The sequence below is a fragment of the Hemicordylus capensis genome, chromosome 1 (genome assembly GCF_027244095.1).
Source record: "Hemicordylus capensis ecotype Gifberg chromosome 1, rHemCap1.1.pri, whole genome shotgun sequence".
Classification (NCBI taxonomy): domain Eukaryota; kingdom Metazoa; phylum Chordata; class Lepidosauria; order Squamata; family Cordylidae; genus Hemicordylus; species Hemicordylus capensis.
Genome location: NC_069657.1, coordinates 97,573,211 through 97,585,333, shown reverse-complemented (window position 1 = coordinate 97,585,333; position 12,123 = coordinate 97,573,211). Strand labels below are relative to the sequence as shown.

The 12,123-nt window shown below is 38.3% G+C and overlaps 1 protein-coding gene across 1 annotated transcript in view; it reads right to left on the bottom strand.

Moving 5' to 3' along the window:
* Positions 1–5,115: 5,115 nt before the first annotated feature.
* The window catches only part of LOC128327785 (golgin subfamily B member 1-like), a 98,630-nt gene continuing 91,622 nt past the window's right edge, over positions 5,116–12,123 (bottom strand). Inside the window, 2 exon segments of the mRNA XM_053257042.1 lie at positions 5,116–5,805; positions 10,585–10,699. Coding sequence (XP_053113017.1) covers positions 5,647–5,805; positions 10,585–10,699 — 274 coding nt within the window. The 3' untranslated portion in view covers positions 5,116–5,646.

Here is a 12,123-nt window from a genome sequence, read left to right as displayed (position 1 = left end):
AGCTTGTGCTTATCAAAGCAACAGCTTAAAGGGCTAGATAAATCAGGGCAGAATTTCTGACACCTTTGAATGCTTTTCCTCTCTAGTTGTTCAGAGGGCTTCCTTTCTGGTGGGGCAGGGGAAGCAATCTCATTTTTCTTCCTTTCTCCCCAACCTGTAGCTAGAGTGATGTGATTACTAGGTCCATAGCTAGAACCAGAGCAGACATTTTTATTTCATTACTACTTCATTAACTATAAATAGCTCTGTTCATATTAGACAGACCCTGGTTCCAAAATAAAAAGTTACCATGTACAGTACTGGTGTATGAACTGTATATGTTATCGGGTTTCTGTGGTAGAGATACAGAAAATAGTCATCTTATCTTGAAATGGGGTGACTCTGTGCCTGAAAATGGGGGCTGACTCAGAAACAAGTCACCTACAATGTGATAATTATGGTCATGTCTGTACTTCAGGTGACCTCAGTTCTGTCTCATGGGCATTTGGCTTGTGTTAACTACACCACATTTTTTAACATGCATTTTAACATTTCTATACAGAAATGTGCTTATACTAGGGCAACTGAGCTGTTGCCACAATTCAACTTTTTAAAGTGGCCACAGTGCATCTTCTACAAATGCCTCCAGAGAATTGTGCATGCCTGGATGGCAATGGTGTCTAATGTCAAAAGGCACATTTTGCATTTCCTAAGCAAAACTAGCAGAACTTGTCCACAAGGTGGACGTGATCCAGTCTCTTCTGCTACCTGATCCATTTGCCTGGACTTCTAAATTCAGGGGCCAGATTTCAACTTTATCCATTAAATCTCTATAGACAGGCACTGCTTCTCCATAAGAAATCTGCAAAACAGTATACAACAAATTTTAACACACAAAGTATAAGCAGCAAGGAAGAATTAAAAAACCCCAAACCTAATCAGACCTCGTCACCATATATTTATCTATCATATTTTATACCACCTGATATATAAATCTCAAGGTGGTACAAAATTTAAAATATTTAAAAGTTACAAATTAAAATACATGACAATAAAAACAATAGAGTAAAATAAAATAATTATTAAAACAAGTTTTTAAAATTATTAAAATTAATTCTAATTAAAAGCCTGAGAAAACAGGAGGGTCTTTAGGTTCTTCTTGAAAATGAACAGAAAAGGAGATGCTCTTATTTCAGCAGGGAGCATATTCCAAAGCCCACAGAGAAAGTCTGGTCCTGGGTCGCCACCAAACGACTGGGTGGCAACTGTAACCAGACCTCGCCATAAGATCATAACAGGAGACAGGGATTATGACAAAGGAAGTGCTCTCTCAAATAGCCTGGACCCAAGCCATTAAGGGCTTTATAACCAGCACTTTGTATTTCACCTGGAAACATATCGGCAGCCAGCACAGTTCTTTTAAAACCGGTGTTATGTTGTCCCAGAGACCAATCTGGCCACCGCATTCTGTACCAATTGTAGTTTCCAGACTACATACAAAGACAGCCCCATGTGGAGCACATTACAGTAGTCAAGCCTGGAGGTCACCAGCATATGCACCACTGTTTTAAGGTTATTCACCTCTAGAAATGGATGTAGCTGATGTATAAGCCCTACTAACTTGGCAAAGAGGCACCTTTTAATGTGGTGATTCTCTTTATTTAGCAGGGGGAAAGTAACTGGCCCTAGCCACCCCCAGTACAGTACCTCCAATGACTGTTGCTGGTATCTATCATGTTTCTTTTTTAGATTGTGAGCCCTTTGGGGACAGGGATCCATCTTATTTATTCATTATTACTCTGTGTAAACCGCCCAGAGCCATTTTTGGAAGGGCGGTATAGAAATCGAATTAATTTTTTTTTAAAAAGCCAAAGCTGATAAAAAGCGCTCCTGGCCACCGCCTGAACCTGAGAAACCAGGGAGAGCTTTGGGTCCAGGAGCACTCCCTAGCTACGTACCTGATCTTTCAGGGGGAGTGCAACCCCATCCAGAACAGGCAGATCTAAACCATTTCTCAGGTCCCAGCCACTTTACTTTGAGACTCAGTAGATCAGTTTGAATAATAGTGCCAAATTGACCCATCCAAATGCTTTATGAGAAGCATGTGCATGCACATTCCTGCCCTACACCTGCTGCTTATTTATTTATTTATTTATTTATTTAACACATTTGTATACCGCCCAAAACATAAGTCTCTGGGTGAAACAATAAAACAATAAAACCAGATAAAAATATTATAACATTACAACAATTAAAATTTAAAACATTAAAACTTTTAAAAATACAATTAAAACAATATCAAACTAAAAGCCTGGGTGAACAAATGTGTCTTGACTGCATTTTTAAAAGTTGTAAGAGATGGGGAGGCTCTTATTTCAGCAGGAAGTGTGTTCCAAAGCCTTGGGGCAACAATGGAGAAGTCCCATCCCTGAATAGCCACCAGATGAGCCAGTGGCAACTAACTGCAGATGAACCTCTCCAGATGATCTCAATGGGTGGTGTGGTTCATAATGAAGAAGACATTCTCTTAAATACCCAGCCCCTACGCTGTTTAGGGCTTTATAGGTTATAACCACAACCTTGTACTCTGCCTGGAAACTTATCAACAGCCAGTGTAGATCTTTTAAGATAGGAGTTTCTCTGAGATGGTTTCTCTTAGATGACCCAGAGACCAATCTGGCCACCGCATTCTGTACCAACTGCAGTTTCCCGACTATGTACAAAGGCAGCCCCACATCGAGCGCATTGCAGTAATCAAGTCTGGATGTGACCACCAGATGTACTACTGTTCTGAGGTCATTTATCTCAAGAAATGGATGCAGCTGGTGTATCAGCCGAAGGCATCTCTGGCCACTGCCTCAACCTACTGTGGGATGGAATAATCAAACTACCTCCCACCATGCAATTTAAATACTAGCCTTTAAATCTAATGGTAAGAGGTGGCTTGAATGTTCCCCTCATTATCATGTGGCAGCATGATCTTATTTATTTATTTACTTACTTACTTACTTACATTTCATATCTCACTCTTCTTCCAAGGAGCCCAAAGCATTGTACTACATACTTTCTCCTCACTACAACCCTGTGAAGTAGGTTAGGCTAAGAGAGAAGTGACTGGCCCAGAGTCACCCAGCAAGTATTTGGCTGAATGAGGATTTGAACGCGGGTCTCCCCAGTCCTAGTCCAGCACTCTAACCACTATACCACGCTGGCCCATGATGGCATGCATACACATACACACACACTCACACACAATTCAGCCAGCTAGTCCAACAGTATTGTTCAAGTCATTCCACTATGACTGAAGAATTTAGGAGTTCTCCCACATCTGAGGACTTTGAATTTATTTACCTCATCTTGTGGGTGAATATTGCAACCCATTAGTGAACAATGAAGACTGTCCACTTCAGAGGAAGGATAACAGGATTCATTACTAAGTGCCCAAGATTTCCATTTTTCTCATAAACAAAGAGAACCCCAAACCAAAGCTGAAGATAATACACTCCGCTTGTCACAACCCACTGTACACGACTTACACCACAGTGCAGAGGCTTCTGCACACATATCCATTTTTAGCTGAAATTCTAAGCAGCTGCCTCACAGCATTTTCAAGCTACTACTAAAACTCTTTTGACTTTAGATAGCACTCGTGCCAAATCTTTATCTGCTCTTCAAATGGAAACTACCATTCATATATTCCCTCATCCAAGTTGTCTTATTTTTTTAATGTAATGGAAAGCTGTTGAAGACTTCAAAGTAAGCACTTCACAGGTTTTCTTCTGCATGTTCCTATCTGACAACTTAATGGCTTACTAGTTCAAATACGAGCAGCTTCTTTCAAACTTCAGCAGACGATTCATTTCATTTTATGTGACATATGTTCTAACAAACAGTTCTCTTTAGCTGTCACATCCCTTTAGACACTTCCTATTTCAATAATCACCATGTGTGCACTTGCCTCTTCCCCTAGGTTTGCTTTTCAGGTGTTAATTTGCCATGTGTCAGCCCAGTACACAGAAGGAAAGAGGCTTGTGCATGCATCTCTCTCCATTCCAATATGTGATTATTATATAAACACTTTTGATCTTTGAGCTGCCCCTGTTTTGGTAATGAATACCTTTACAACTATGCTTTTATGAAAATAGAACAATGCATTTTGGTAATTTTAGAAATGGTGTTTGGAATGGTCTCTTCCACAATTTCACTGTGATTACTTCAAATCATTTTTGACTCACAGTTTTCAAAATGCAAGGCAAGTCCCTCTGAACTGACAATTGCTAGGAGAAACCTCTCAGGTGGCATAGTGTGAGCCTCCTCCTCCTTAAGAGCAGCCCAGTGAGGAATGGCCTGGCATTGTGGCATTTGTGTTTGTTCTGATAATAGCTATGGCTTTTCAAATAATACCAACTTAGTTGGATTGGTCTATTTCTTGTTGCTTTTATTTTGCAATATTCATCTGGAACAAATAAATAGTATAGCAGTTACCTTTTATATTTGGTTTCCAAAGCCTCTTTAATCTGTATTGTAATGTGCAATGTGTAATTACCCAATGCCTGAACAATACAGAATTACTGCAGTGGTGAAAGGGCTTCAATGCTCTGATGCTCCCTGCTGGCCCACTGGTCTTGATGCAACAATCCTATACTATATTCTGTGCAAACAGCACAGTATGTGTCTGAACCTACACAGAAGGAACACTCAGCTGCAGCATGACAGGGCAATTTTCATGCCTACTGTAAATGTTAGAAAATGAGTAATACATACAACTTGGGCATGAATGGTAGTAAATAAAAGGTGCCCAAGCTCAGAAAGAGAACCCTCCCAGATACAGAGCTAGTAGGAGACAAGTTTCTCTCAGCTGGAGAGAATGGAGTGAATCCAGGGATGTCGGTCAGTGGAGTGATTCACCAAGAGATCCAAGGGTAGAATACAGAGTGGTCAAGGTAAGATTTCCATACTGATGATGATATGAATAAACCATGGACACCTTCAAAAACTACAAGATCCTTGTCCACCTTGTTCAATCATGTTTGCCATTTTTCAATGGCAACTGCCATTACTGTCCCTTTGGTATCAACCTCTTCACACACAAACCATGGTAAATACCCAACATTATATCCACACAGGTAAGAGAAATGTTTTTTCAATTCTGAAGATTTTATTTAAAGTTGAGAAACTCATAATGATTCCAGCTTCCCCCCCGTATTGCACCCTGTATGCTTCTTATTAATCAAGAAGCCGAGAAAGCAAATAGTTGAGAATAGTTTCCCCCAAATTTATAGTTAAACTCTGCTAAAATAAAATTTATATAGAAAAGATAACATTTACAACCCATTCAGCAGTATTCAATTATTATATATTCCCAAAGTATATTAAATATCCCAATTGCAGCAGCTTCTTAGTAGTGTTTTGATAAGACAATATTTTTTTCTTTAGCAAATATAATATACCATAGTTAAACAGCAACTCAGATCAACTTTGGAATAACCGTGATGTACATTTAAAAGTTCTTGTTAAAGAAGTAGGCGAAAAGTCACACATTATACTTCAAATATATACAGCTGTGTCCAGTGCATAGCATAATAGCAGCTTGTGAAAAGTCCACTATCTCAAATTGGCACACCATTATTTAGAAGGAAAATAATTCACCCAGCAAGTTCAGTGCATTTATAAGATGCCCGTGAGGCATAGGAAAACAAGAAGATGTAGGACCACTAAATAACTGAGGAAGAAATAGCGAGATTTTGCCCTGGATGTCAGCAACTTGGAGCAGTAAAGACTTCGTCCTCGAATCCATCTCCTGAAGGAAAGGGCTCCTCCTTTTACCTGTTCAGAAAATAAACATATAGTCTTAGGGAAAAAAACAAAAAAACTAAAGCTGGGTAGTCATATATACTTTCCAAATAGGGCCTCAAAAATAAAGGCCTAGAAACAAATCCAGGGCTGGAAACACAAAAGGTGAAATTAGATAAGATTTTAAAAGGTGGCATAATATTTATTTATTTAAAATATTTATACCTCGCCCCTCTAGTACAATATTGCTCAGGGTGGGTCACAACAATAAAAGTAATATAAAGTTTAAAACGACAAAACAAGAAGAATACAGCATAGAATAAAATCAATTAAACAAACTCAATTAAAACAAATAAAAATTAAATTAAATTAAATTAAATTAAAAGTCAATCAATTTATCATTAAAATATTTTAGAAGCTTCTTTAGAAGATGGGTTTTAAGATCTTTTAAAAAAAACCTGGGGAGAGGGCAGTGTGTTGAAGTTTTTCTGGGAGAGAATTCCATAGCTGAGGGGCCACAACTAAGAAGGTTCTGTCTCTTGTCCCTGTCAACCGAATCTCAGTCAATGGTGGGGCCATGAACAGGGCTCAAAATGCTGAATGAAGAGCCCTGGCAGATTTGTATGGGCGAATGCGGTCCGACAAATACCCCAGCCTCAAGCCGCGTAGGGCTTTAAAGGTCAAAACCAGCACTCTCAACTGGGTTGGAGTGGTAACCAGTGAAGCTGCCACAGGATAGGTGTGATCCTCGAGGAGCGACTAACACTTACAAGCATCCTTGTAGCAGCATTCTAGACCAGCTGAAGCTTCCAAACCATCTTGAAGATAGCCCCACATAGAGTGCATTGCAGTAATCCAATCTGTTACCAGTGCATACGTGTTTGAGGTCAGGTCTGACTTCTCCAAGTAAGGTTGCAGCTGATGTACCAACCATAGCTGGTAAAAGGCACTACTGCACACCACCACCTGTGCCTCCAAGGATAGTGATGGGTCCCAGAAACACCCCAAGCTGTGAACCTGGTCTTTCAGTCATCCGGGACCAGATTTACCTTAGATTATCCCCCAGGTCTTTTCTAGAGTTGCCCCGGGATTCTGGAACATGCTTCTTAATGAGATTAGAGTTTCCTCTTCTCTGAATGTTTTTAAGAAGGACCTAAAAACATACCTGTTTAGTCAGACTTTTAGTTTATAATTCTAAACTATAAACTAGTTTTATACTATTTAAACTATGTGATTTAGGAGTTTTATTTTCTGTGTTTAAATGGTTAATTTTTATTTAGGGTAACTGTGTTTTTGTTTTAATTGTAGAGATCTAATTATTTTAGTGTACTCTACTCTTCAACACTGAATTATGTGAGCAATCTGAAGCTTTCTCTTTAATGATGTATTGATTTCATTATTTCATAACACCTTTATCAACAGCATAATTAAGATCAAGTTAGAGAGTCATAAATTGTATTTCCACTGAGTTAAGACCAATTTAGCAATTCTATAAATAAAAACACTGGGATTATCAATATGTACTATGTACTCAGAATCGAGTTTTAACTTTGATTTTTTTTTTTTTTTAAACCCAAACTAGCTAGTTTAGCTTAAATTTTTAATCTGGGATTTTTACCGCAGATCTTGTTTTTCGCCCTTTTCCCCTTTTTAATCCCCGAAGAACAAAACAGCAAGTGGAATAACCAATATGATGGAATCGTACTCCCAAACAGAGACATTATCTCTTTCTGTGTTTCAACTATCAGTATTTGCAGAATTATAAAAATTTTGTACGCGGATTGTGACAAAATGAGATAATTTGAGCGTGTCTATTCCAAAATCTGATATGGATTTGGGATCTGGTCTGTCTGGAGAGAAAGTGATCTGTTTGCAAGAACCAGAACCCTCGTCTCGATTCGAAGTGTTCTCTGACAAGCGATCATGGAATATCAAGACGAAGTTTCCCTTTTCACAAATCCTGGATTCTTCTATCCAAGAAATTTACGGATTCTACACCAGACAGGACGGAGAAATAAGCTTTCTTGGCATTATGAAGATAACGTTGGTAGATGAAGAGATCAGAGAGCTTTAACTCCAGGAAACCTTTTGCTGAATGACAAAATTGCCTTATATTACAGGAGCAGATTCAAATATATGTGGGTCCTGCTTTTTTGGCTCGAGGTTATTCTGAAGGATGGTCTCACAGATTTGTTTTGAGCCCTGGTGCTCCCCATGATGCCGGTAGCTGATTGATCCTCTTAAACCAACTGATGAATTTTTTGGAAGAATCCTTTCCTTTCATGTCCCCCCCACCCCAAAGCTAACAGATAAGAACCCGTTAGCTTAATGGAGATTTTAAAGTTACTGAAATCTGAAGGATTAAAATTACAGAGGGTTCTAATCTTTTTCTTTTTCTCTTTGTCTTAAATTCTTTTGTTCTTGAAAGTACTTTTAACTTCAGAAATTCAGAAGGTCTTATTTCTAATTTTGGACCTTTTCCATAATCAGGTTATGTTACCTTTATATTACTTTTACCCTACATTGGTACTGTGCAGTTTTAAATAATCATTACATGAGAGATTTATTCCTTTATATACTGAATAATGTGATATTGGAATATTATTTTGTTTAGTGGTTAATACCTATTTAGGGAAGTTGTGTTACCAAGCTAGTCTTCACAAAATGGCTAATTATGGGTTTTATTTTTGTCTTTTCTTTTTCCTTCTGTTTGTAATTCCCGATGAGTAAAATAACAAGTGAAATAACCAGTATGACAGAATTTAACTCCACAGCAGAGTTATAAAATTTCTTTTCTTCTTTTCTTCTATATAGCAATAATTATTAACCACAGAGATAAAGCATGTTAAAATCATTTGAACTTGGTTTGTCTGTCAAGTAGTTAATAGCTGTCTAATCTAATTTTTATATAACAATTTTCTTTTTTTGATGTAACGGTTTAGGAAATATTAACTGGATATAATTAGCACTGTTTTAGTTATATACTACAGCATATTCTAGCAGGCAACTGGCTTTGGTATTTTTATGAATATCTTCCAATACTCTTACATGAACAAACTACCATTTAGGTTTCCCTTATAAGTTGTTACTATCATATATCCCTCTTAAGCCATTACTCATACTTTTTGATTGTGCTGATGCCTTTTCATCTATGGACAGGACTCTTTGAATATTCTTTGAATATTGTATCGTTTCTATTACATGATTAATCATTGGGAAGATGGTAATCAGAAGTAAAAGGTTCTGTCTATTCTTTTTCTTTTCTTTTTTAATTATTTGTAATACCATATATAATCTCTGTATTCTGGAAATTCAACTGGTAATCATGTTTTATACTTTTTTATTGCAAAAATAATAAATCCTTGGGGGGAAAACTTCTTTAGAGTTTTTATTGCACTTTAAATTGTTTTAATTATGTTAATGCTTTAATGGTTTTTATGTTATGAACCACCCAGGGACCTTTTTGTGTAGAGCGGCATACAAATGTATTATTAACGAACTAACTCGGATAATCAGTTACTGACCCAGAGCACTTCCGTCTTAGTTGTATTAAGTTTGTTTGCCCCATCCAATCCGGAACAGCCAGCCAGAACAATCCAGATATCCACTGCCTCCCTGGCTGACTTAAATAACAGGTAGAGCTGGGTATGATCAGCATATTGATGACACCGTGGCCCATACCTATGGATGGCCCATGAAGATGTTAAACATCTTCATCTACGCCATCACGGCCAATGAAGTTCTTCACATTTCCTTCTCACGAAATGCGAAGATCACCAAGGTCTTCGCATTTCCTTCTCAAGGCAATGAAGATGTTTCCGGGTTAAACATCTTCATCTTCCAGATGATCCATGAAGATGTTAAGCATCTTCATGAGGATTCCCCACGAAAATGTTAAACAGTATGGGAGTCAAAATAGAACCATGCGCCACCCCATAGTCCAATGGCCTAGTGGCATAATAAGAAATAAATAGTTGTGTCTTTACTATTTTCACAGGGCAAGTGATGCTCATCTACACCATAACATTGAGAAGCATTTACCACACAATACATCAGCACCACATTGAGAGTTTGCAACAGTCACTTGGAATGTGAAGTTGTTGTTTTTAGTTATGATGTTTTAAAGTTTTATTTATGGTAATTTCAATCTTTTTAATAGGGTTTTTAGGTTTTGGTTGTTCTTTGGTGGATTGTAAACAGTCCCGAGATTTTATATAGGGTAGTATATAAATGTGACAAAGAAAGAAAGAGAAAGAAAAGCCAATGGTATTTTAAAATTTTAACATATTAGTTTGAAGTCCCTATGTTGCATCGCGTTTCTGGTCTAATTAAGAATTAGGCCAAGATGCAATGCCTTTGCCTCACTCTCTAACCTCATGATTGAGTGGAAACACACATCTGTTTTTTGTGGTAGAACTCAAGAATCAGACAATTCACTTTTATAGAGCCACACTGGCTGGGATTCAAACTGCCATGAGCACACAGGGTGTTGGGGTTTGGATGAGCCAAATGCATGGTACAGTCATGCCTGAGTATAGTGTGAGTATAGGTGGGCCTTTTTTCTCCATATGGTGACCAAGGCAAGTGTCCAACAACAACAGGGAGCATGGGAAGGCAGAGGAAGGAAGTCAATCACATCTCCATCCCTATGGCAATGAGGACACTAACTACTATAGCTCTAAGGTCCAGGGCAGTCATTCCTGTGTCATGGAAATACATGACAGTCAAAGACAAAGCTGTCATCACCCCGTACCCTGTATGCATGCAGAAGTGCTTTGCATCTCTGCTTCACTTTTAAGATGTTAGACTTACCTTTCGTACTATAATATGTTCACTAGTGTTGATGATCAGAGCCTCTCTTTCCTCATCAGACTCCATCTGAACAGTATAATCTCTAGATGTAGTCCTATAACTACTCATTTCAAGCCTAAAAAAGGGAATGAAAGACAGTTTATCAGATTATCTACTTGTCCATTTATCTTTTTCTTTGATTCAAAATTTGGATATCTGACAACTTGCCCTTTTGAAATGAATCAGAACTCAACTCTGAGCTTTTCCCAACTCTGTCAGATAAACAGGTTGCTTCCTGTTGGTCATCCATTGACATTCACAAGCATGGGTTCTGCACCTGTGCAGACAATTCAGGTGGAATTGTCTAGCTCCTTGTGGCGCTGATAACTGCCTCGTGCACATGCCTAGCATCCGTTATTTCCAGCCATTTGGCACTATTTCCCTCAGTTCCTTGATGGCCGACAATGAAGAGGCAGTCTCTTTAACTGTAAAAGGTAAGTGTTTTATTTTTATTATTTTTTAAAATATCAGCACTGTAGATCCAGCTTACTGCAGTGGGGTGGTTGGGAGGGTCTTATGAATGTCAACGGATCACTATCAGATAATCTGTTACAGGTAAGCAACCTGTTTATCTCTATTGTGATCCATTGACATTCATAAGCATGGGTGATTAATGAGCTACTGAATCTACTGGTGGGGGTTCAGGAAGCTATTGAAGCACCCTTTTCAAAATGCTCCTCCCAAAAGTTCGCCTCTACAGCACAGCAAAAATCTAGTGCATAATGCTTCACAAATGTCTGCTGAGAAGACCAAGTTGCAGCCAAACAGATGTCCTTAAATTTTATTCCAGAAAATGTGCTTCAGAGGTAGCATATTCTCTTGTTGAATGGGCTTTAACAGCCTTCCAGAGATCCACCTTTTGAAGCTTATAGGTAAGCTATATCAATTTGACCAACCAATGTGAAAGTTGGCCATTCATCGTGTCCTTATGTGCCACAAAAAATTTTTTTTCCGTCAGAAGTTGAGAGTTCTTTTTAAATAAAATTGTAGAGAGCTGTGCACATCCAGAGAATGCATTACCTTCTCTAATGGCGATGAAAGGTTCCTAAAAAAAGTTGGCAATATTATATCTTGGTTTAAGTGAAACACAGTAACAACCTTCGTGTGGAAGTCTGGGTCCAACTGCAAGATGACCTTATGTTGAAAGAATTTTGTATATGGCTCATCAATGCGTAAAGCTGTAAGTTCACTGACCTTTTGAGCCATTGTTATTGCCACCAAAATGCTGTTTTCAGAGACACAGTTTTCATAAATGCTGTAGACATTGATTCAAAGGGTTTTTCTGTCAGAGCTGTCAAAACTAAGGATAAGCTCCATTTGTCCACTGGCTTATGCACAGGTGAATATAAACTGTTAATTCCTTTTTTAAAATCTCTTGCTGTCTGGGCAAGTGAAAACTGTCTTTCCATCCCAGCCACTGTGCTGAGAGGAGATTGCTACCAAATACACTTTCAAAGAAACGTTGGCTAAGCCTTTCAACTTCAGCCCCATCAAATACAG